This window comes from Mustela nivalis (assembly GCF_964662115.1).
Source record: "Mustela nivalis genome assembly, chromosome: 8".
Lineage (NCBI taxonomy): Eukaryota > Metazoa > Chordata > Mammalia > Carnivora > Mustelidae > Mustela > Mustela nivalis.
This window is the reverse complement of record NC_139027.1, coordinates 102970436-102990840: the sequence shown is the minus strand read 5'-3', so window position 1 is coordinate 102990840 and position 20405 is coordinate 102970436. Positions and strand designations below refer to the sequence as shown.

Here is a 20405-nt window from a genome sequence, read left to right as displayed (position 1 = left end):
CTTGTTCACTGCTGTGCCCTCAGTGCCTAGAATTGCCACCTGGAAGTCATATGGGAGATATTTTCTGAGTGAGTGACTGTTCAGCCAACAGCACCTGGGTACAAGGAAGATGGCTAAGTGGTGGCAGTGAGACCCGGCAGATCAGCCAGGAGGATTAGGGACAGAGGCCAGCCTTGCTGGAAGGCCTCTGTGTCACCCTTGTCCACCCCACACCTGAATTGCGTTCTCAGACCCAAGTGAGTGAGCCCTAGGGCAGGTGGGTGTGTTGCAAAACTCAGAGGCTGGTAAGGTTGGTCCTTAGGGTGGCACCCAGGCTCTATGCAAAGAAGGACCTGGTCACTCTGAACCACACTCCTGCGGGACTGGGGTAGAGGCATCAGCAGCCATTTGCTGAGACCTGCAGGACTGCTCAGAGTCAGCCCCGAGTGGGGTGAGTGCCAACTGTCAAGTTTATAGGTTTCCTTGACATTCATCTTCCCAGAGAAGCAACCAATTTGAAAACCAATTTTCTAACGCGACTTTATCAGCCGAGTCGGTGAAGGGTGCTCAACGAAAATACAGAGGAAAAATACAACCTGCCGTGAGTGTCTACACAGAACCAGCCGGGCGCGGTGAGCAGAGCAAAGCCAGATCCGCTCACCGGCCAGGGGCAGCCACGTGCCCTCCCCCAACTCCCAACCCCTGGGATGCTGAAGCCTGGCGTGAGCTGTCTGGTACAGACCGTCCCCATCCTCCCCTTCACTCTGTGCCGTTGAGGCTGTGGCAAACTGTGAATTTTAAGTGACTTTGGGAGTGGGTGTTAAAACCTGATAGGAATTCCAGTTGCAGCATGGTAGAGAGAGAAGTGGCTGTGCCCTGCGTCAAACCAGCTGTGAGACCAGGGACAGGGCCACGGCCAAGCCACGATTTATCCTGTGTCGGTTAATGTCCACCCGCCACTGTTACCTGGGAAAGAGAAAATATCGCAGAGCCCACCTGCTGAGTGTTCTTCTGTGATGGCCACAGAGCACAGATCTTAGACCCTCCAGGGTGGCCATTATTAGTACTATCATTATTAGTCTAATAAGACAACTGCCGTGTCATAACTAATTATTTTTATCATACAGTTGAAGGTTGAGAACACAGAGAGCATTACACAGCTGTCCTCCTGGGAAGCAGGGCCCATTTCTAGACACGAGGCAATTAACCACTTATTTGCAACAATGTGCAATGAGTATAAAAGACAACCTCTGGTTCCCAAGTGTGTCTTTGATAGAACTTGAACACAAGGCCTCTGTACATATTCTCTAAAAGTTCGGAGAGTAACTCACACCTCTTTTTTTATTTTTTTTTTTTAAGATTTTATTAATTTATTTGACAGAGAGAAAGATCACAAGTAGGCGGAGAGTCAGGCAGAGAGAGAGGAGGAAGCAGGCTCCCGCTGAGCAAAGAGCCCGATGCGGGGCTCGATCCCAGGACACTGAGATCATGACCTGAGCCGAAGGCAGCGGCTTAATCCACTGAGCCACCCAGGCGCCCCTAACTCACACCTCTTGATGGGTTCCTCACTTTTTTGTAGCAAATGAGTTCTGGAACATGGTCTGTGTCACTAAGGATCTAAGCAGAGTCTCTTTTGGTTCCATAAACAACCATCTCCTATTTCAACCTTTTCTTTTTTTTTAAGATTATTTATTTATTTATTTGACAGAGATCACAAATAGGCAGAGAGGCAGGCAGAGAGAGAGGGAGAAGAAGGTTCCCTGCTGAGCAGAGAGCCCAATGTGGGGCTTGATCCCAGGACCCCGAGGCTTTAACCCACTGAGCCACCCAGGTGTCCCTTTTTTTGAGAGAGAGAGTGCAAGAGAGAGCCCCCAAGTGCACTTCTGCACACACACCAGAAGGAGGGAGGAGGAGAGAGAGAGGGAGAGAGAGAATCTCAACCAGGCTCCATACCTCACATAGATTCCAACACGGGGCTCCATCTCATGACCCAGAGATCCTCACCTGAGCCAAAATAAAAAATCCAGTGCTTAACGGACTGAGCCACCCAGGGACTCCCTATTTCAACCTTACAAATTGACCTTCCTGAACAAAGGATATGCTTTTCTTCTAAATAAGGATTACATTCCTTTTCTTTTTTTTTTTTTTAAGATTTTTATTTATTTATTTGACAGAGAGAGATCACAAGTAGGCAGAGAGGCAGGCAGAGAGAGAGGGGAGGAAGCAGGCTCCCTGATGAGCAGAGAGCCCGACGCGGGACTCGATCCCAGGACCCTGAGATCATGACCTGAGCCAAAGGCAGCGGCTTAACCCACTGAGCCACCCAGGCGCCCCATTCCTTTTCTTCTTGTAAAAGCAAAATATGATCACCGTAGGAATATCAAAACATACAAGTGAACCAAAAACAAAATCAAAAACAAAACAAAAAACAAAAAGAGAGAGAGAGAAAGAAGGAGTAAGAAACACCTGGCAGATACGGTCCCTTCGCTCTCCCAGTTGCCTTGATGCCTGCTGAGAAGTCTCTCTGAGAGAGGAGCTTGCCTCCTCCTAGCTTGCCTCCTCTGGAATTCACTCAAGCCTTTTAATTTCATCTCAAAGTGCCTTAACATTCCAAGAAGAACTCATGCTCTCTCAGGGGCTTGCTCGCCCCACATTCGGTGGGAGGTTTGCACGCAGGGCAATGATGGCAGAGTTTTGCCAGGGGGTGATACCTCCACAGCTCGAAACAAGCCAGACCCCCCCCCCAGGGTGTTTGGAATGGCCTCCAACCCCTGCCCACACCCCAACCCCAAGGCTACGGGGACAGTTGATGAATTCTAACACAAAGTGGTGTGTTGGTGCCCACTCCAATCTGGCTTCTGCTTTCCAGGATAAGGACAAAATGCCTATCCTGTCTCAGCCTCCTTCCTTCATCCCTCCCTGCAGACCTCTCACAAATGCATTCCCTCATCCCTTAGGCCAAACAACAGGCAGACTGGGCTCTAGTCTGCTCTTCTGCAGGGAAAGGGGCAGCCAAGAGTCAGTAGTCAAAGCTCAAAGCAGCTCTGGAGGGAATCTGGAAGAGAGACTGCGTCCACTGAAGCCCCCCCAAAAGCTATGTGTGTGTGTGTGTGTGTGAAGGTCGTCTCCAGTTTGGTCCAAAACAGATTTCTCTCCCTCTATCATGAGAGATCATCTCTGCCCTCATTCCTTTACAGGACCCCCTCCCCCCAACCACCCTGCATTGCACATGGGCTGTGGATCTCATTCCCAGCTACAGTAGCCGTCCCATCTCTGGTTCTTAGCCAATGGAAGAAATATTTCCAGTTTTCCCCCTGAGGAAAAAAAATGTCACTTTTCTGCCAGAGATTCCACAAACTGACTTGTAAAGAGACTGTTACTTGGTTAACGCCAGCGCATAAGTGCCCTGAGTGCAAATAGGGATTAAAAAAAAAAAAAATGATTTTTTTTTTTTTTAGAATCCTACTTGTGTTTTGGATCCTTGTCATAATAGGGAGTATTGCATTTGACAATGACTAGCGATGCTCTGTAATACCTAAAGTGACTAGTACCTGAGTAAGAGTCTTTAGTTATTGGCTTATGAATTTGCTTCTTGAATTTCTCAAGGTGGCCTGGCCTGAAGAGTAGGAAAGGGGCTCAAACTCAGCACAGTGTCTCTTCCTGCTGTGGGCTCTGTCATCGTCTGCTCTTCCCTCCAGCTGTGCTCCTTGGAGAGTTCCAGATTCCCTGAGGCTCTATTCTAAAAAGAAAGCCTCCATTCTGGACCTGCCTGCCTGTCTGTGTAGAATCTCAACAATAGAACATGGCATTTCACTCATTCCTGAGGTCTGGATGTTCCAGAAGCTTCCAGCAAGGTTGCCAGAAAACCAGCAGTTTTCCTGGCTGCTTTTCCCAGAGCCTGTGAGCCATGACAAAAACGGAATGTGCTCACCACAGAACCCCAGGAAATTTTCTAATGGGTCGGGATTGGTGGCGTCAGGTTCAGATTGAACATCTGCAAATAATTTAGATATGTGCTATCCAGTAGAGAAGCAACTAGCCACAGATGGCTATTTAATAAAATTAAATTTAAATTAATTACTAAAATTAAATGTAATTAAAAATTCAATTCCTCACACTCATGACGTTTCAAATGCCCCATAGCCACAGGTGGCCGGTGAGTACAATATTGGACAGTTCAGATATAGAACATTTCCCTCATTGCAGAAGTTCTGTTGGCCAGCTCTGGTCCAGACATTTGTGAATATGCGATGTATTTGAGTGTGTATGTCTATTTTATCTTCAGAGCATTTCTTCAGTATAGGAAGTAATATCTCCATTGTATGGGTAAAGAAAATGAGCTTAGATGGTTCAAATGTTTTGCCCATAACTGGACCTTCATTCTGCCCAAATAGCTACCTATGGGCTAGAGCCCGAAAGATTGGTGGTCACGTATCAGTTCACCAGTTACATTTCTGACCCTGCTGAGAAGAAATGGAATCTTTTTTGAGAGATCTAGCTAGGATCTTTGCATACTCTGACTTCCAGAGCCGGCCTAATGCTCGCTCTCCACCAAACTGGATGATTTCCCCAGAGCATGGTACCGCACCTCCACCACCACCACCACTAGATCTCCGTGGCCAATGGGTATTGCATGCATCAGTCGGCATCAGCATCCATGCAGAGGGCATATAATGGCAGCACTCCATAAAACTATTAAAGCATATATTTTGAAAGTTCCTCAGGAGAGTATTGACTTTCCCAATGAGCCACCGGGTAAGTTTCAACGAGCCTTCCCCTCCCAGGTCTGTAGCTTTGCTTTCAAGGGTCATGCAGAACCAAAGCTGGGCTCTGAGCTGGGTGTGGGATCATCTTTTCATAAATGGGCTCCACAAGACGTGTTTTAAAATACCCACCATGTTACACTCCAAAATAAAATATCGTGTCAAGGAAGGATATTCACATAGTTTTTCCCTATGTGAATAGGGAAGGACCCCAGAGTACTAGGGGAGTACTAGGGGAGCTAGTACCATGATCCGGGCATTATGCTCCATGTTTCCACACGTGGTCTGATTTAATCTCACAAAACCCACCCACAATGACAGTGAGACTTCGAAGTATGCCAATAATTTGCCTAAGCTCTCCTGACCAGTAAGCATAGAAGAGAATTCTAACCCAAATGGATTTATTCCCAAAGTGTGGAGTCTTTCCATTACACATGCAGTTTAATGTGGTTTACTTTGTTATGTTTCTCACGCAAGAACCTTTAAGTATCTTGCCTTCAAGGGAGGCCATATCCAGGAAGGAGATCGGTTGTGTGGAAAGTCAGCTGAGGAATGCTTAGGCTGACCCTCCATGGGGCTCCAACTCTGTGACCAGAGAGGCTTCTAAATTCCCCTGATCTTTCAAGGGATACTCCTTCGCTAGGATTAATAACCCCATTTCAGCTTTTTCTGTGACAGTGATAACAATCACAATAGCAATAATTTTTTTTTCTTTTTATTTGTTCATCTGACAGAGACCCAGCAAGAGAGCGAGCACAAGCCAGGGGAGAGGCAGAGGGAGAGGGAGAATCAGGCTCCCCGCTGAGCAGGGAGCCCAATGCAGGGCTTAATTCCAGAACCCTGGGATCATCACCTGAGCTGAAGGCAGATGCTTAACCGATTGAGCCACCCAAGTGCTCCAGCAATAATTTTTATTTATCAAGATACTTAACACTTCAAAAGAAAGGCCTTATGAGGTCCTGTCTCAGCTCATAACTTTGGGACAACTTTGGATTGTCCCAAAAGTAGACTCAGGGGCACCTGGGTGGCTCAGTCGTTAAGCGTCTGCCTTCGGCTCAGGTCATGATCCCAGGTTACTGGGATAGAGGCCCACATCAGGTTCCCTGCTTGGCAGGATGCCTGCTTCTTCTTCTCCTCTGCTGCTCCCCTCCTTGTGGTGCCTCTCTCGCTGTGTCTCTCTGTCAAATAAATAAATAAAATCTTTAAAAAAAAAAAAAAAAAAAAGTAGAGGTGAGATTTAAGTGCTGACAATTTTTTGAGAGAAGCTCCCAGGAAATGCCAATGACAATTAGAGATGTGAGACAGGGAGGAGGAAAAGAGCCAGACAGGAGTGCATTGATAAGCAAGTTGTCACCGTAGGCAACAGGGTGGACACTGAGGTGTCCCACTGAGGGATGGATGCCAGGGTATATTCCTCTGTCGCTTTCTATTCAAATCACTGGTAAGGGGTGGTCCCTGAGGGGTTCATTCCCTGACACTTTGGGGCTGCCCTGCACATTGGCTGAGCTAGCTCTCATGATGTGGGCTAGCCAATACCTGAGGCGCGAAGCGGTCAGAACACATGGGAGCCACAGCTGCAGATAAACTCAGAGAGGGTGTGGAGGGAGGAAGTGAGAAGGGCACGGGCAGCCTCTACTCCATTTCCCCTTCACACAGAAAGTATGGGTAAGGGCCATAGGTAAGGAGCTCAGGCTCATGCTGCTGATCTGTCTGATTAGCTCCAAAGTCCCTACTCTTTCTGGCACCTGCAGCTACCTTCAAAACCCCAAGTATAGTGTGTCTACCCCTTACCATATCTCCTCATCCCTTTTCCCTCAGGAAAATACCATCCACTGGCAAGTTGGTGCTGAGCCTCACCACCGATGCATGTGAGGGGAAAGAAAATTTCGTCCGCTACCTTGAGCACGTCCAAGCTGTCATCACAGTCAATGCCACCAGGAGAGGAGACCTGAACATCAACATGACTTCCCCGATGGGCACCAAGTCCATCTTGCTGAGCCGGCGTCCAAGGGATGACGACTCCAAGGTGGGCTTTGACAAGTGGCCTTTCATGACCACGCACACGTGGGGAGAGGACGCCCGAGGAACCTGGACCCTGGAGCTGGGGTTTGTCGGGAGCACGCCCCAGAAGGGGGTGCTGAAGGAGTGGACACTGATGCTGCATGGCACGCAGAGCGCCCCTTACATCGACCAGGTTGTGCGGGATTACCAGTCCAAGCTGGCCATGTCCAAGAAGGAGGAGTTGGAGGAGGAGCTGGACGAAGCTGTGGAGAGAAGCCTGAAAAGCATCCTTCATAAGAACTAGAGCCGCAGCCGGGCCTCGACTGCCTCCCTCCCTCCCCCATCTCTGCCTCTCTGTCCTCGGTCCACACTCTGTCAGCAACCTAGCAATTACTGTCACTCTCTCATAAGCGATTTCAATCTCTCGATCTGAAGCTTCACTCACTGTCAATGATTTTTTGTTGTCACAATGGACGCAATCTTTTTACTTCTGTGCCCCAAATACAGTGTTCCCACCAAAACCTCTGTCCTATTTGTGACTCTAAAGTTCTTTATTTGTGTCATTCGAATAGGCGATAGCCAGCAAACAAAACTGGGACAGCTTTCCCCTCCATTTTGTTCCTATCTGAGAAGAGAATGCATTTAAAAAGCCACATGCAGTGACTCCAAGAGCATTTATTCGTGGTCTCAGCTGAGGACCTGCTACATAAAAAGGGAAAGATAATAACAGAAGGTAAGCTCTGAATTTCTAAAGCACAAAAGATGCTATAGGTCCTTTGGGGGAAAATGTTTGGAACTTAGCAAGATTTTTCAGTGATGTAGATGAAGGTAGGGTGATGTACAATTCGCCATCCATGACAGCCCTAATCACTGGCTGGGGAAGAGAGGGTCAAAAAGCATGACGGCTGGAAATCGTTCCACCAACACCAACAGCATAACTTGTGCTACTCAGCCAGTGTGATCCATGTAAAACCTCAGTAGCGTGGCTGTCCTTTTCACCAGCTGCTCTTCTGTCACGTAGAATCTGCTAGAGAAGCCCAAATCATTCTGTGTGTATAGAATTCATCCCAGCCCCAATTTTCTGGGGTTCCTCACATAGCTATCCAAAAGAAAAAAAGGCAAGAGAAGTCTGGCAACACGCCTAGGAAAGAATATCTCGGTGGCTTAGAACACAGGAACGTTCCTCTTCCTCAATCACTTTGGAGCTTCTGAATCTGATGTGAGTAGTGAGATGAGTATTTTGGGTGCACATGCACTTGGGCTTTGATCTCTAAAACATATGGTTGTGGTTCTTTGATGTGTTGGGGAAATGGCCTCCATTCTGGAAGAGGTGTGTGAAGGGTGAAGGGGATGTGTCTGAGGATGCAGACCGTCATTTGTGTGGAGCCTCTTCTGCCAACGGGGGGACATGCTGACCCGTCCCCTAGCAACGGGGGGCTGAAGGAAGCAAGAGAAGACCTCCATAGGGAAAGCACACAGTTACCATCTCGACAACTGAGCAACCCCTGAAGATGTTTAACAGGCAACCCAAAGGTGACACACTCCTCCCCCTGCCGACCCCACAAGACACAGCACCATTTCATTACCAAATAGAAATGCTTTCTATTGGACCCGTCATCGCTTTGTTTTTTTCCCCAAGGATTGGCCCCTTTTTGGGTTTGATTTGATTCCGGAGAACTGATCTACCACTTCTGGCTGCATTTCTCCCTTCTTGTGGGAGCGTGTGGCTAAGCTCAGAGTTCCTTTCCTTAAAGCCAGCAACGCAAGGGCACTAAGTTCCATTCCTTGGAGGTGGCGACTTTAAGAGAAAACTCTGGAAAACCCATTTTCTTTCTTTTCTCTGCCCCCCATATTGGCATGTATGTCTGTCTTCTCGAACACCATATGACCTTCTCTCTATAATGCTTTAAAATGTAATAATATTTATGATTTTTAAAAGAAGTTTATTACCTGTTGCGAAGGTCTTTTTAAACCAGTTTAGATTTAAAGAAAAAATTAAGGAAAACCATCAAAAATTCATTTCATATTAACAGTCTGAAAATAAACCAAAGGACATTATGTGTGCATATGTGTATAAGTGCACACAGAAATATATATATATATGTAGACTATATACATGTGTGTATGTATGTGTGTGTATATATACACTTGTATAAATGTAGATACACACATATGCCTAAAATGTGTGTATGTGTACTTATTGAAAAAACTGACACCATATTCATCTCTAAAAGAATATTCAGAGAATATCAAGATGATTCTGGCTGAAGAAAAAAGCCGGTGGAAATTCAGGTGAAATGTTCATTGATTCCCATTGCCTCACTTCTGTAATTTTGCAGCTTTCTGTATAAACATTAAATGTCTTATATAGCAGCAAAAATATAAAATAGTTGTCCATATTTTCACAGCTGTGGTATAATTTATGAAATTAGAGAGTAACTTAGCAGCTTCTTAATAGAAATGGCCAGTTTTGATATGAGGATACAATATATAAAATATATATATAGTGCTATATAAAAATATTTGGTCTCTATTTCGTTTTTTGCACCAGTATTAACGCAAAATTATGTCTGGCTAGTGAGGTTTTTACGATATCCCTGATCCTAATGCAAGAGACAGTTATTTATAATCATTTATTTTAAAAAATGAAAATAAATGAATTAATCAAGTTAACATTGTTACTCCCTGTGACAAAATTTTATAAGTAAATTTAAAAAGACATGTTGTAAATTAGGAAACTCAACAATAAAACATTACCTTCCAGAAACCATGTGGGATGTGATATATATTACTTAAAAACACTTTTATCCATTCCGAGAGCAGATAATAAAAAGTTGCCAAAGAGAGATCTAAAAAGCCTGCTTTCACAAATAAGCCTGAGAGATTTATAATTAGCAGATCAGTCACATACAAATTATGATCTACAGCAGCATTTTTCAAACTCTGGTTATATGCCGTTAATAAGTTGTAAAAAATTTTTTGGGAATCAAGACTAACGTTTTGGAATAGAATAAAATAGAAGCAAAACTGGAATAGAATATATCATGCATTTTAGTGAATATTGTTTCTTGAAATATTTGTTCTGTGTGTGTGTATAGAAAGCGAGAATGTGCGTGTGTGTGTGTGTGTGTGTGTGTGTGTGTGTATTGGCTCACAAAGTAAATATTTCTTACTGTGGGTCATGGTCAACAGTCTTTTAGAAAGACTCTTCTAGAATGTACTCATCAAGCTAGACTGAGTTATGCCATAGTAACAAACAGCCCCCAAATTTTAGTGGCTTAACACTGCAAAGGTTTACTTATCATTCACATGAGTTCCTCTGAGGGTTCAGGAGACTCCCTGAGACCACAGACTCAGGGACTCAGGGTGCTTTAATCTTCGGTATTGTGGTTTGTAAAAACAACACGAGACTGCTAAGTGACCACACAGAAGAGAACCCACGGAGGACCCTCATCCTCTCTTTATGTTCAGCCTGAAGGAGATACACAGGCCATTTAAGCTACTCTGCATTGGCCAATACTGGTCAGTGACCCTGCCTAAATGCAAGGCAGCTGGGAAATGCAGGACATCTAATGGAAAACCTGATGAGCTTTGGAGAGAGCTTGACATTCTCTTAAAATATACTAAGTACTGACTCACATGGCCTCCTCTCTTCATGGACAGTAGCATGAACAGTACTGTCACCCATATGACCACAAACTTTTCTAGCAATCTTAACAGTTATAAATAAAATACTAATGCATTGTATATATCATGCATGGTTCATTGAGAAAACAATGTTTAATTTTTTCCTAAGATATAAAACTTATCAAATCCAGTTAGTAAAATCTTAAGAAAGGCTATGACCAGAAACAGACATTGAAGGTGTAAGGTCCAAAGTCCGAGGTTGTGACTGAGACACTGCTTTTCTGTACTTAAGTTCAAAAATCGATTTCCAAAAGATAAGCTAAAACCGATCATTTTTCTAGTGTTATTAGTGTACTGTCATTATTAATTATCCCTTATAAGTTGACAAGAGTTGTTTCCATGTGATTAGTGCCTTTATTGTTTGGACTGAAGACCACATACTACAAAACCTGGGAAACATAGCTCAGCCTTTTAAGGGTTAGAGAGGGAACTGCTTAATTGGGGAACTGGTGCTCTCATAGCAAGAGCACGTTCTAGCATGCGAAGAGTTTATTTTGATAGAAATTTCTAAAAATCAAAATGCCAAGATTAAAGACAGTGGTTGTGAGAGAGAATAAAGGGTTCTAAAAACTCTGAGAGTCTGAAATAACATCAGCACAGAATGTGACCTGGACCAAGAAAGATGATTTGGCTGCAACCAGCTGGGTGGTTCTCTGTATCCAAAGAAGGAATGAGTCAACAGAAAAGGTGGGGAGAGGGGCCAACATTCAGCATGTGGGAGCTTAAGAAAATGGAGAGTCAGAGGAACAAAAGTTGGCGGATGGGATCTGGAGCTGTTAAAGGTAGGGAACCACAATAGGCTTGGTACAAAGGGGAATTCCAGTCTCAGAAGAGCTGAAGTCTATTGAGGACAGAGCCCAATACATGGGAAGCCAACCTCAGTCAATACCACCCACCTGCCAACAGTCAGATTCCATGTCTACCCACAGCCTCCTGAGCCTTATTTGGCTTCCAAGGGACATTAACACCAGGAGAGGGGATAACCAGCATGAGGGACACTAGTACCTGGATCTCTAGGGGGAAAGATCCCCCCTTTCCATTGCAAAGTAAGTAGTTCTTCAGTTTTTCCACTAGTCTCTTATGTATCTAGTTGCTAAGAGACCCTTTCCTTGGGTTCAAAAAACGTCAGTTGACTTTGCTTGTGAATCATAAGGGACTGTGGAATCAAAGTTTAACCTGAGGCAAGTTCGCCAAGCCAGCCTGCCAGCTTCATTTTTCTCTTAGAAGAGTCTCACTGCTTTGAACCTGAGGATAGAATGAACTGAGGGTGAGAAATACACTTGGCCCAAAGGGATGAAGACTTTGTATTGCTAAATTCTTCATGTTCAGCACTACGTGGTTTGGGGTAGGGTGGGGGTGATTGGAAATCTTGGACCACGGAGTTTTAGATGCCTCAACAGCCAAATGATTCTCAGAATTCCTTTGGTTGGATGTTAACTGATCCTGATTTCCAACATGAGGCTTCCGACCAACCTGCCCTCGCCATCCCAAGTGTGGGTGACCCACCTCACAGTGCCCTTCAAAGATGTCCCTTTGCACCCAAGAGGATACCCCAACAGCTACTCCAAGCTGGACAGAAGGCAGGTGCTGCAACTTGTTTCTTTCTCTGGAGCTGCTGACTGGCCACAGGTAACAGATAAACTTGCTAGGAAGCTCCTGATCACAAGGATACAAGTTTGCAGGTGAAGGGGCAGGTGTGACTAGTGAGGGTACTAGCACTGCAGAGTTATTGACCAGGGATGTATCTCATGGTAGAACATACATCTCAGAGTGCCTGGGTGGCTCAGTGGGTTAAGCCTCTGCCTTCAGCTCAGGTCATGATCTCATGGTCCTGGGATTGAGCCTGCATCAAGCTCTCTACTCACCAGGGAGCCTGCTTACCTCTCTCTCCCTCTCTCTCTCTCTCTCTCTCTGCCTGCTGCTCTGCCTACTTGTGATCTCTGTCAGTCAAATAAATAAATAAAATATTTTTTAAAAAAGAATATACATCTCAACCCCAAAGCCCTGTTTGTTTGGATAAAATATAAGTCCATGTGGCTTTTTGTGGCATTTATTTGTTTTCATCCATCATGAGAAATTGAAGTCAAGCATTGGTACTAATCAGGGTACCTGAATGACTCCTTTATCATCAATGTGCCAAATGTCATGAGTTTTGAGGGGACTTCATTCGCCAACACTCCAACTATGAACTTATGGTACAAAAATTGCAGGAAAACTAGATTATAATGGGTGCTTGGAGATATTTTCTTACAAGCTTTACGTTAAGGAGAGAACCAAGTGGAACTTTCCAACATGAAAGGGGAAAGAAGAAACAAGTAGAGAAGCCAGGTTAGACATGTCTTCTGATATGTAAATTCATTTTATGATAGACCCTGTTGGAGCATGCCCTATATGGGGGCTCAGCAAACTACAGTCCAGGAACCCAATCCAGCCTCTGCCTGTTCTTATAAACACACTTATATTGTAATAACAATCATGCATGTTGGATTTTGCATTGTATTTTAGCATGTCTTCATGCTAAAGCAGAAAGATTGAGTAGTTATAACAGAGGCCGTACAGCCTATAATCTGGCCTTTGTAGAAAACGCTTGCCAATCTATCTCCTTGGCCTCTCCGGGAGGTCACCTGTAGACAGTTTCTGCACCTGCCAAGGATGATTTGCTGGGGGTGTTCTCAGACTGCAGAGACGCCCCAGACCTAATGGGCAACAGGCAGAAGTGTCAGGGAATCAAGGCCCCAGGGCTGGAGCCACCCTGACCTGAGCAAGAATGGGAGCTGGTGCATACATATCCCAGCTTCCTTGCCTCCTGTTGGGACAATCTGAAGATTTCCTACCTGGTCTCTTCCGGGGTCCCCAGTGGAATGGGACCCCAGGTTCCCAGAGCAGTGGCTGGTAGATTCATGCAGCCCGTGCCAGTGCCTCCCTTTCCTGCCTCAGACCCTCTTCTGTACCAGTCAAAAAACAGGAATCCGACCCGTGATGTTAGTAAGGAAGAGTGACATAAGCACCATAAAGTGAGTATGAAGAAATATCACCTACTTAATTAGAAAGGCAAAAGAGACCACTAAAGGACACGGACCAAGCGATCTAATACATGCAAGTCAAGGGCACACTGTGAAGGAGAAGGTGGCTCTCTGGGACCACGGTGGGATCCCTGAGAGGGGCACCACCCACCCAAGTCCCTCGCATGCCTAGAGCGGATGCTTGAGGGCAGGTGGACGGCCTGGAAGGCCCAAACTTTTGAACAGAGGTATCAACAGTTTGGTGAAGGCTTCTCTGGGGAGACTGTAATGAGTCTGGTTCTGGAAATTTTGTAAAAGTTGAAAACTGGGCCATGGCAGCGGCCATGGGAAGGAATGGCTGCTGCCCGGGGTATGAGGACAAACAAGGAGCAGGTCCCTTCCCCCACCTCCAGCCTTGCCCTCTTCCACTCCCAGGGAGACACTGGCAAAGCAGGGACACGGTCACAGGGTGCAGCCCCGGCACCAGAGTGTGGGGAGGCAGGCTTATAGCTAAAAGATGGGTGCTTCCAAATAGCCCTATATGTTCCTGTGATCACAGCTCTAGAAAACCCCCTGCACCCAGGACCCTGCCTAGGGGCTGCTTCGGGATCTCTAGGGTTGGATCTCTGAAACCAACTCTGCCTAATGGAAACAAATAAGCAATGTGTGCAAAGCATGCAGAGTAGCTCTCAGAACTCAAGGGAGGTCTGAAGAACCAGCCTCTAGGAGCCTAGAGGAAGAGTAGAGATAGGAGCAACCCTAGGAAGAGAGAGACAGAGGGAATGAGTGATGGGAACATCAGACCCCCCCCCCCATCACCAGCCAGCTCCAGCATTTATTTCCAGCCTCGGTTTTATTGGGCTCAGATTTCCAATTCCAACCGTGGGTCTTGTTTGAGACACTTGCCCACCCCACAGCCAGAGGCAGACAGGATGTCTTGACAGTCTGATCAAGGTTGTATCTAGTGTAGGAGGAGCAGCCCCTTGGTCCAAAGTCAGGACTGCCACCTGAGGACTAGGGGCTGTTGCTGGGCACATGCCAACCAGGCAGCAGTCTTAGGTTGGGTCCTCCCAGATGCTGAGTCTGAAACAAGGTCAAGTCATTTACTGGAAAAGAGCATCTATATACAGGGAACAGGAAAGTAAGGGATGGAAGGAGACTGATTTGGGGCATATGGGTGAGTGGGTTTCTTTGGGGGTCTCTAGGGCTCACTGGGGAGAGTATAGAACACATGAGAGTTATTCCAGTGGAGGGGAGAGGGAACTGGGGTATTTATACACCAGGTCCTGTCTCTCCTGGTTGAGGACTGCTCCTGGGAGCACCAACGCCGCAGTGCTCCCAACATGCCAGGTATGTAGACTGAGCACATTCCAATGACCACAGCAGCCCCTGACACAGACTCACATGCACTTGGCATGAGAAGCCTGGGGAAATAGAAATGAACCAGATCAACAAGGATCAGGGGATCTGGAGAATTAGCACCCAGGGCAGCTCACATGACAGCAGTTACTAGTCACTGACTGAAATGCTTGGTGAATGGGAGGAGTGGGCAGCTTGGATTCAGTTTCCTTAGGGGGTAGATAGCTTCAGGAGACTCTCAGTCCCAGACTTGAGGCTGAGTCAGGGAGAAGGCAGAGTCTCTCTGGTGCAACAGTTCAGACCAGCCTCCTGCAGCACTGGCACTTAAGAACCTCGGGGCTTGTCAAATCTCTGGTGTTCTCTCATCATCAATGCTACAGGGAGGCCTGCACTAAGCCCCCACGTTCACGACAAGAAATACCTTTCATCAGATTTAAGTGCTTGTTTCCAGAGACCTCAGGGAGAGGGCAAAGCTAGAAAATGACCCCATTCTGCAGCTCCCTGGGGAAAACAGAACCAAGCATGGAAAGTGGAGAGAAGCAGGTAAAGAAAGAGCAACCAGGATTCTGGGGGACAGGGGACAACTAGCCCAACTAGACCCCAAAGTGTCCATTGCAGGCAGCCCCACATTTCCCAGGGTAAGCCTGGTTCAAGGGTGAAATGAGGCTGCCGAGAAATGGGTGTTTTCTTGGTTCCTGCCTCCCTCCTTGTCCTCACCTCCTCCATTGTCCCTCTACAGTCCCTTTGATTTCTCCTCCTTGAACAGGTTAAGTTCATTCCTGCCCCAGAGCCTTTGCACTTGCAGTTCCTCAGCCTAAGATGCTCTTCCCTTGACTCTGCACATGACTGGCCCACCTTGTCATTCAGATCACATGTCACCTCATCCATGGGGTCTTTGTTTGACCACCCAATCCAAAGTGGACCCCTGGTCACTCTTGCATGTCACCCTGTTGTTCCCTTCCTAGTCTCATCTCCCCAATGTTCTTTTATTTAGTTATCTATTTGTGCATTTCCTTCCTCTCCATGCCAAAATGTCCTGTCTGTGAGAGCAGAACCACATCTGATTTTCTCTGCTGTGTCCCCAATGCCCAGAACCCTGCAGGGCACAGAACAGGTTCCCCAATCCATTTTTGATGATAGATTAAATATAATATAAAAATAAACTTATTTTTCAAAAAGATGTTCCTGCCTCCTAAAATATGAACTGAACATACAGTCCACACAAAGTCTTATGTGGTTGTGATGTTGAATATAATATACTCCCTGATCCAAATTCCTAGTACATTCTGGGCTCCAGCTAATGGTTTCCATCATTCTCTTTCGCTTTTAAATTATAAATATTTCAGAAGTGTGTAATGGAGTGGGTCCTCCATTCTGCTTTTGGAAAGAACAACAAAAGCATATTTCCTTCTTGAATTCAAAACCTCAAATGAATTCAGAACAAGATTTTTTTAACACTCTAAATAGATAGGAAAGGTAACCATTTAGTATTCTTCCTATTATTCATAACAAAGAAGTAATAGAACGTAATTTACGACTCCATCAATTTTCTCGAAAAATGTATCGCCGTCCTGCCAGATACTTTTGTTTAGGTAGATACAATAATCCATATATTTAAGCACATTTACCAGTGCCCTTATGAGCCTCTACACAGGGAAGGAGGAATTTCTCAACTGGTGTAAGTAAAAAAAAAAAAAAAAAAAAATGCAGAAAGTTAGTAGAAAAACAGATACCTAGAGGCAAAATAGAAGTTTCTGTAAAGATTGTAGTTTGAGGGCACCTGGGTGGCTCAGTCAGTTAGGTGTCTGCCTCCAGGTCAGGTCACGATCTCAGGGTCCTGGGATGGAGCCCCACATTCGGCTCCCTGCTCAGTAGGGAGTCTGCCCCTCCCTCTCCCTCTGCCCCTCTCCCAGCTTATGCTCTCTCTTGCTCTAGCTCACTCTCAAATAAATAAATAAAATCTTAAAAAAAAAAAAAGAAAAGAAAAGATTATAGTTTGAAGTAATTTGTTTCCTAGGAAGTGACACAGTAAGTACCAGAATGCACACGTGTATGAGTCCGTGTGCACATGTGTGCAAGAGAGTGTGCAAACACACATATATCACGGTGTACTGCATTACAGTCACCGAGATCATTATAAACCTGAGAAATCTCCCCTTATCAGCACAGCACGCTGTCTGGCACACAGCATATGCTCCGTAAATGGTGGACTGGAGGAATCAATTTAGTAACTCCCCCACAAGGAATGTGTCAATGACATTTGATTCTGCTTTTTGGAACCTGACCCAGGATCGCAATTTCTGAGTGAGAACATTTTCACTGACTCTGACACCGGGACACTGGGGACATAAGCTGGGGCAGCTGGCACGGGTGCCCCACTTCACTTTGGTTCTCATGGCCCCTTACCATTGCCGAGTATCTCCACACCTGAGGTCCGAACACCTGCAAGCCTACTTCTGCACCTGTGGGTTTTCTCGGCGCCTCCCCACCCCCTGCACAAGCTAGCGCCCTGCAAGCAGCCCTCCGCACTGGCTGACAGGAGTTTATGGCTGGTGAGCCCTGCTCCCTCACCAGCTCTGAAGCGTGTGTTCTACTCCGTCTCCCAGCATCCCTCGGGGCGACTGAGCTCCACGTGCCCACAACGTTAACTGATACGGGAGCGCACACGTCTTACTGGCTGCCTTGCCGCCCCCGTCTTCCTCTTGCACTCCCTTCCTGGTCCTTCCTGGGATCACATCCCAAAGAAATCCGTTCAAACCCTTGCTTCAGGATCAGCTTGTCGGTGAACCCGAATGAAGACAGATACCTTTCACCCTGTACCGCTGACAAGACACTCCTACACCTGAGCACGTTTGTGCTTGAAATGCAACAGCAAACCACCAGCTGCTTCAATGAGCATGCTTCTGTGTGATGTCCAGACACTTCCGGACTCTCTAATGAGTCTCTCAATGACCCATGGTGAAGAGCACATCTCTTTCCATAAAGGAGCAGAGTTTGATGGCCCCTTGAACGTGGCACCCTGCCCTGAACACGGCTGACCCACCTACTCTCCCAAGGCTCCTGTTAATTAGACAAAGGGTGTGCGAGCAAAGAAAACTTTTTAATTAAGGCTTCATTGGCAATGTCAGACAGGCCAACTATGGTCTAAACCAAACAAGGAACCCTCACTCTTTTATCACGTGTCCTAAAATAACAAAGCACTTCCCCTACAGTGGCCGCAAAGACATTGTCTCCCATCGAGTCCAGGCGTTTTAAGAGCTCTTCTCTCCCAATTTCTTCTTGTTTGCCTTTGTCTTCCCAATCATGGTCTCCACAATGACAGCTGTTTCCTCATAGGTCTGAATGCTCTCGGTTGAAAACTTCTCGATGGACTCCATCACTTCCACCTTCTCATATGCCAACGTCCTGGGGGGACTTCTCTCCTGTGGGCTGCTGCTCCTGGCCCCATGCTCCTCAGATCCACCCTGAGCCACCCCAGGCCTCTGAGACTGGGGTGGAGACGGTCCCTCCGGACCAGGTGTGACCACGGGACAGGGCCTCTTGGACACCTCATCCTCCTTTTGGTCCTCCCGTTTCTCCCCAGGCCCTTTCAGTCCTTCGGCATTAATCTCATTCTCCTTGCTGGCTGCATCCTGGTTAGGTGGCTGTCCGTCTTCCTTCCCCTGAAGACCCCCCTGTCCGTTCTCCAGCGGGGGCCCGGGCTGCTCAGGAGATGGCTCCACAGGGCTGCCGCGATGCAGAGAGTCATCCTCAATGGAAATGATCACTCCACCTCTGGCTGGGATAGAGGATGAGCAGAACCCAGGGTCCACATAACTGGCATCCCCAGAGACCAGCACATACCGCCCTTTGGTGTAGAGGTCAGCTGGGGGCTCGGGGTCTTGGGGGCTTTTCACTTTCTCCTTGACCTTCTTGAATAGTTTCCCAAAGGCTTTGCTTATCTGCCCTCCATCCGGTACGTCCTCTGGACACGCTTCTGGGGCTGGGGGACTGGTTTCATCACCTTGTGATTCAAGTGTACCTTCGCCGCCTTCTTTAGAAACGACCTGCTCCAGCTTTGTGTCTTCTGGACCCTGCAAGGGTAGGTCTTCCAGACTTTCGTCAGCTTTGTCTTTAGCTATGATCTCCTTTTTCCTTGGAATGTTCTTGGGGAGACCTTTTTGTCTTGGTTTTGCTGTTGTTATATCCTGCACAGCCCTAGTGAGATCTAAAAAAAGGGGAGAGTTTAAACTAAAGTCAAGTTTATCGATGAAAGAGGAAGAAAACGTATTTGTTGAAAAACAGGCTGTCAATAAATAAATTATTAATATTTAAATTTAAAAATTAAAATTAAATAAATAAAAGAAAAATAGGCTGTCTTGGAGATGAATGCCTAGCACTGGGGTAGACTTTGCAATACGCAGGGCAAGCTGTTTGGGTCTGACCCATAGCACCCATACCCACATTAAGGTCCCACCTCTACAACGAGCTGTGTGACTTTGGACAGGTCGCTTGACCCCTCTGGGCTTGCAGAGGGGAGGGAAGGTGCTGCCTGTTCTGACACTCACAGTTTCCATCACACTGAGTACAACTTACTGGAACATTCTATGGCAATAACACTGGGTGTCCATACCCCAGCCCCTGCTGAGCTCATGATTAATACCAGTTAATGGAACTCATTCTACAGAGTCATCCTCGCCTTGGACTTTTCTAAAGGAGAGACAGCAGATCTGCCTGGGTTTCCCATGTGTTCTGAATGTCTTCGGGTACCGGAATCATATTGATTTCCTTTGCTCCATATGCACTGCAAGCTAAATAAATACAAATACCCCTCAAGTGGCATCCCCTTCCTCCTGGGCAAAAAGAGCAGGCAATTATTAAATTCAGAAATAATAGGAATCTTGAGCCACCTAGACAGCTCGGTTGGTTAAGCAACCAGCTCTTGATTTTGGCTCAGGCCATGATCTCAGGGTCCTGAGATTGAGCTCCACATCAGGCTTAGCACTCAGCATAAAGTCTGCTTGAAGATTCTCTCTCCCTCTGTTCCCTCCCCTTTTCTCTCCCTAAAATTAATAAATAAAATCTTTAAAAAAAAAACAACATAGAAAGAACATTTAATTTCCAGATGGATCAGAAGAAAGCATGAATGCCAAGTTCAGGAAGAAAGACATTTGACTTTTTTTTCTTGCTCTTCTATGATGGAAAACAGCAGAAGCCAGGGTTGAGGACCATTACCTTTCCCACCAACCCGAGAGCTGAGAGAGGTTCCATGGCTTGGGGTGAACAGCGTGACGGGAGTTTCAATGAAGGCAGAGCTCAGCCTGGAGAAGGAACCAAAAAAAAAGGATGGTCGCCAGCTTTAATTCATCAAACTACATAGTCGGTCAGGGCAAGGAGTGACTCTCTGATATGAGCAAAAATGAGGAAAGCTTTCTCTGGATCAGACTATTAATGAACCACATATGTACTTACACACTAGACGAGCATGGGAAGGATTTCTTTGAGCTGAAGTCATAAACTATGAAACACACATATAGGAGAATTGTAAAATGGGAATTGCTTATAATCTAAAAAGGTCATTTCTCTGTTCAACAGATTTTTTGTTTTGTTTTGTTTTTTAATAGAACAGTAGCCA

The 20405-nt window shown here is 46.2% G+C and overlaps 2 protein-coding genes across 2 annotated transcripts in view; one reads left to right on the top strand and one right to left on the bottom strand.

Moving 5' to 3' along the window:
* The window catches only part of PCSK2 (proprotein convertase subtilisin/kexin type 2), a 270666-nt gene extending 261425 nt beyond the window's left edge, over positions 1-9241 (top strand). The window contains exon 12 of the mRNA XM_082743215.1: positions 6561-9241. Coding sequence (XP_082599341.1) covers positions 6561-7047 — 487 coding nt within the window. The 3' untranslated portion in view covers positions 7048-9241. The remainder of the gene's footprint in view (positions 1-6560) is intronic.
* Positions 9242-17872: 8631 nt separating this feature from the next.
* The window catches only part of BFSP1 (beaded filament structural protein 1), a 39623-nt gene continuing 37090 nt past the window's right edge, over positions 17873-20405 (bottom strand). Inside the window, exons 7-8 of the mRNA XM_082743214.1 lie at positions 20006-20091; positions 17873-18998 (exon numbers count right to left, since the gene is read on the bottom strand). Coding sequence (XP_082599340.1) covers positions 18043-18998; positions 20006-20091 — 1042 coding nt within the window. The 3' untranslated portion in view covers positions 17873-18042. The remainder of the gene's footprint in view (positions 18999-20005; positions 20092-20405) is intronic.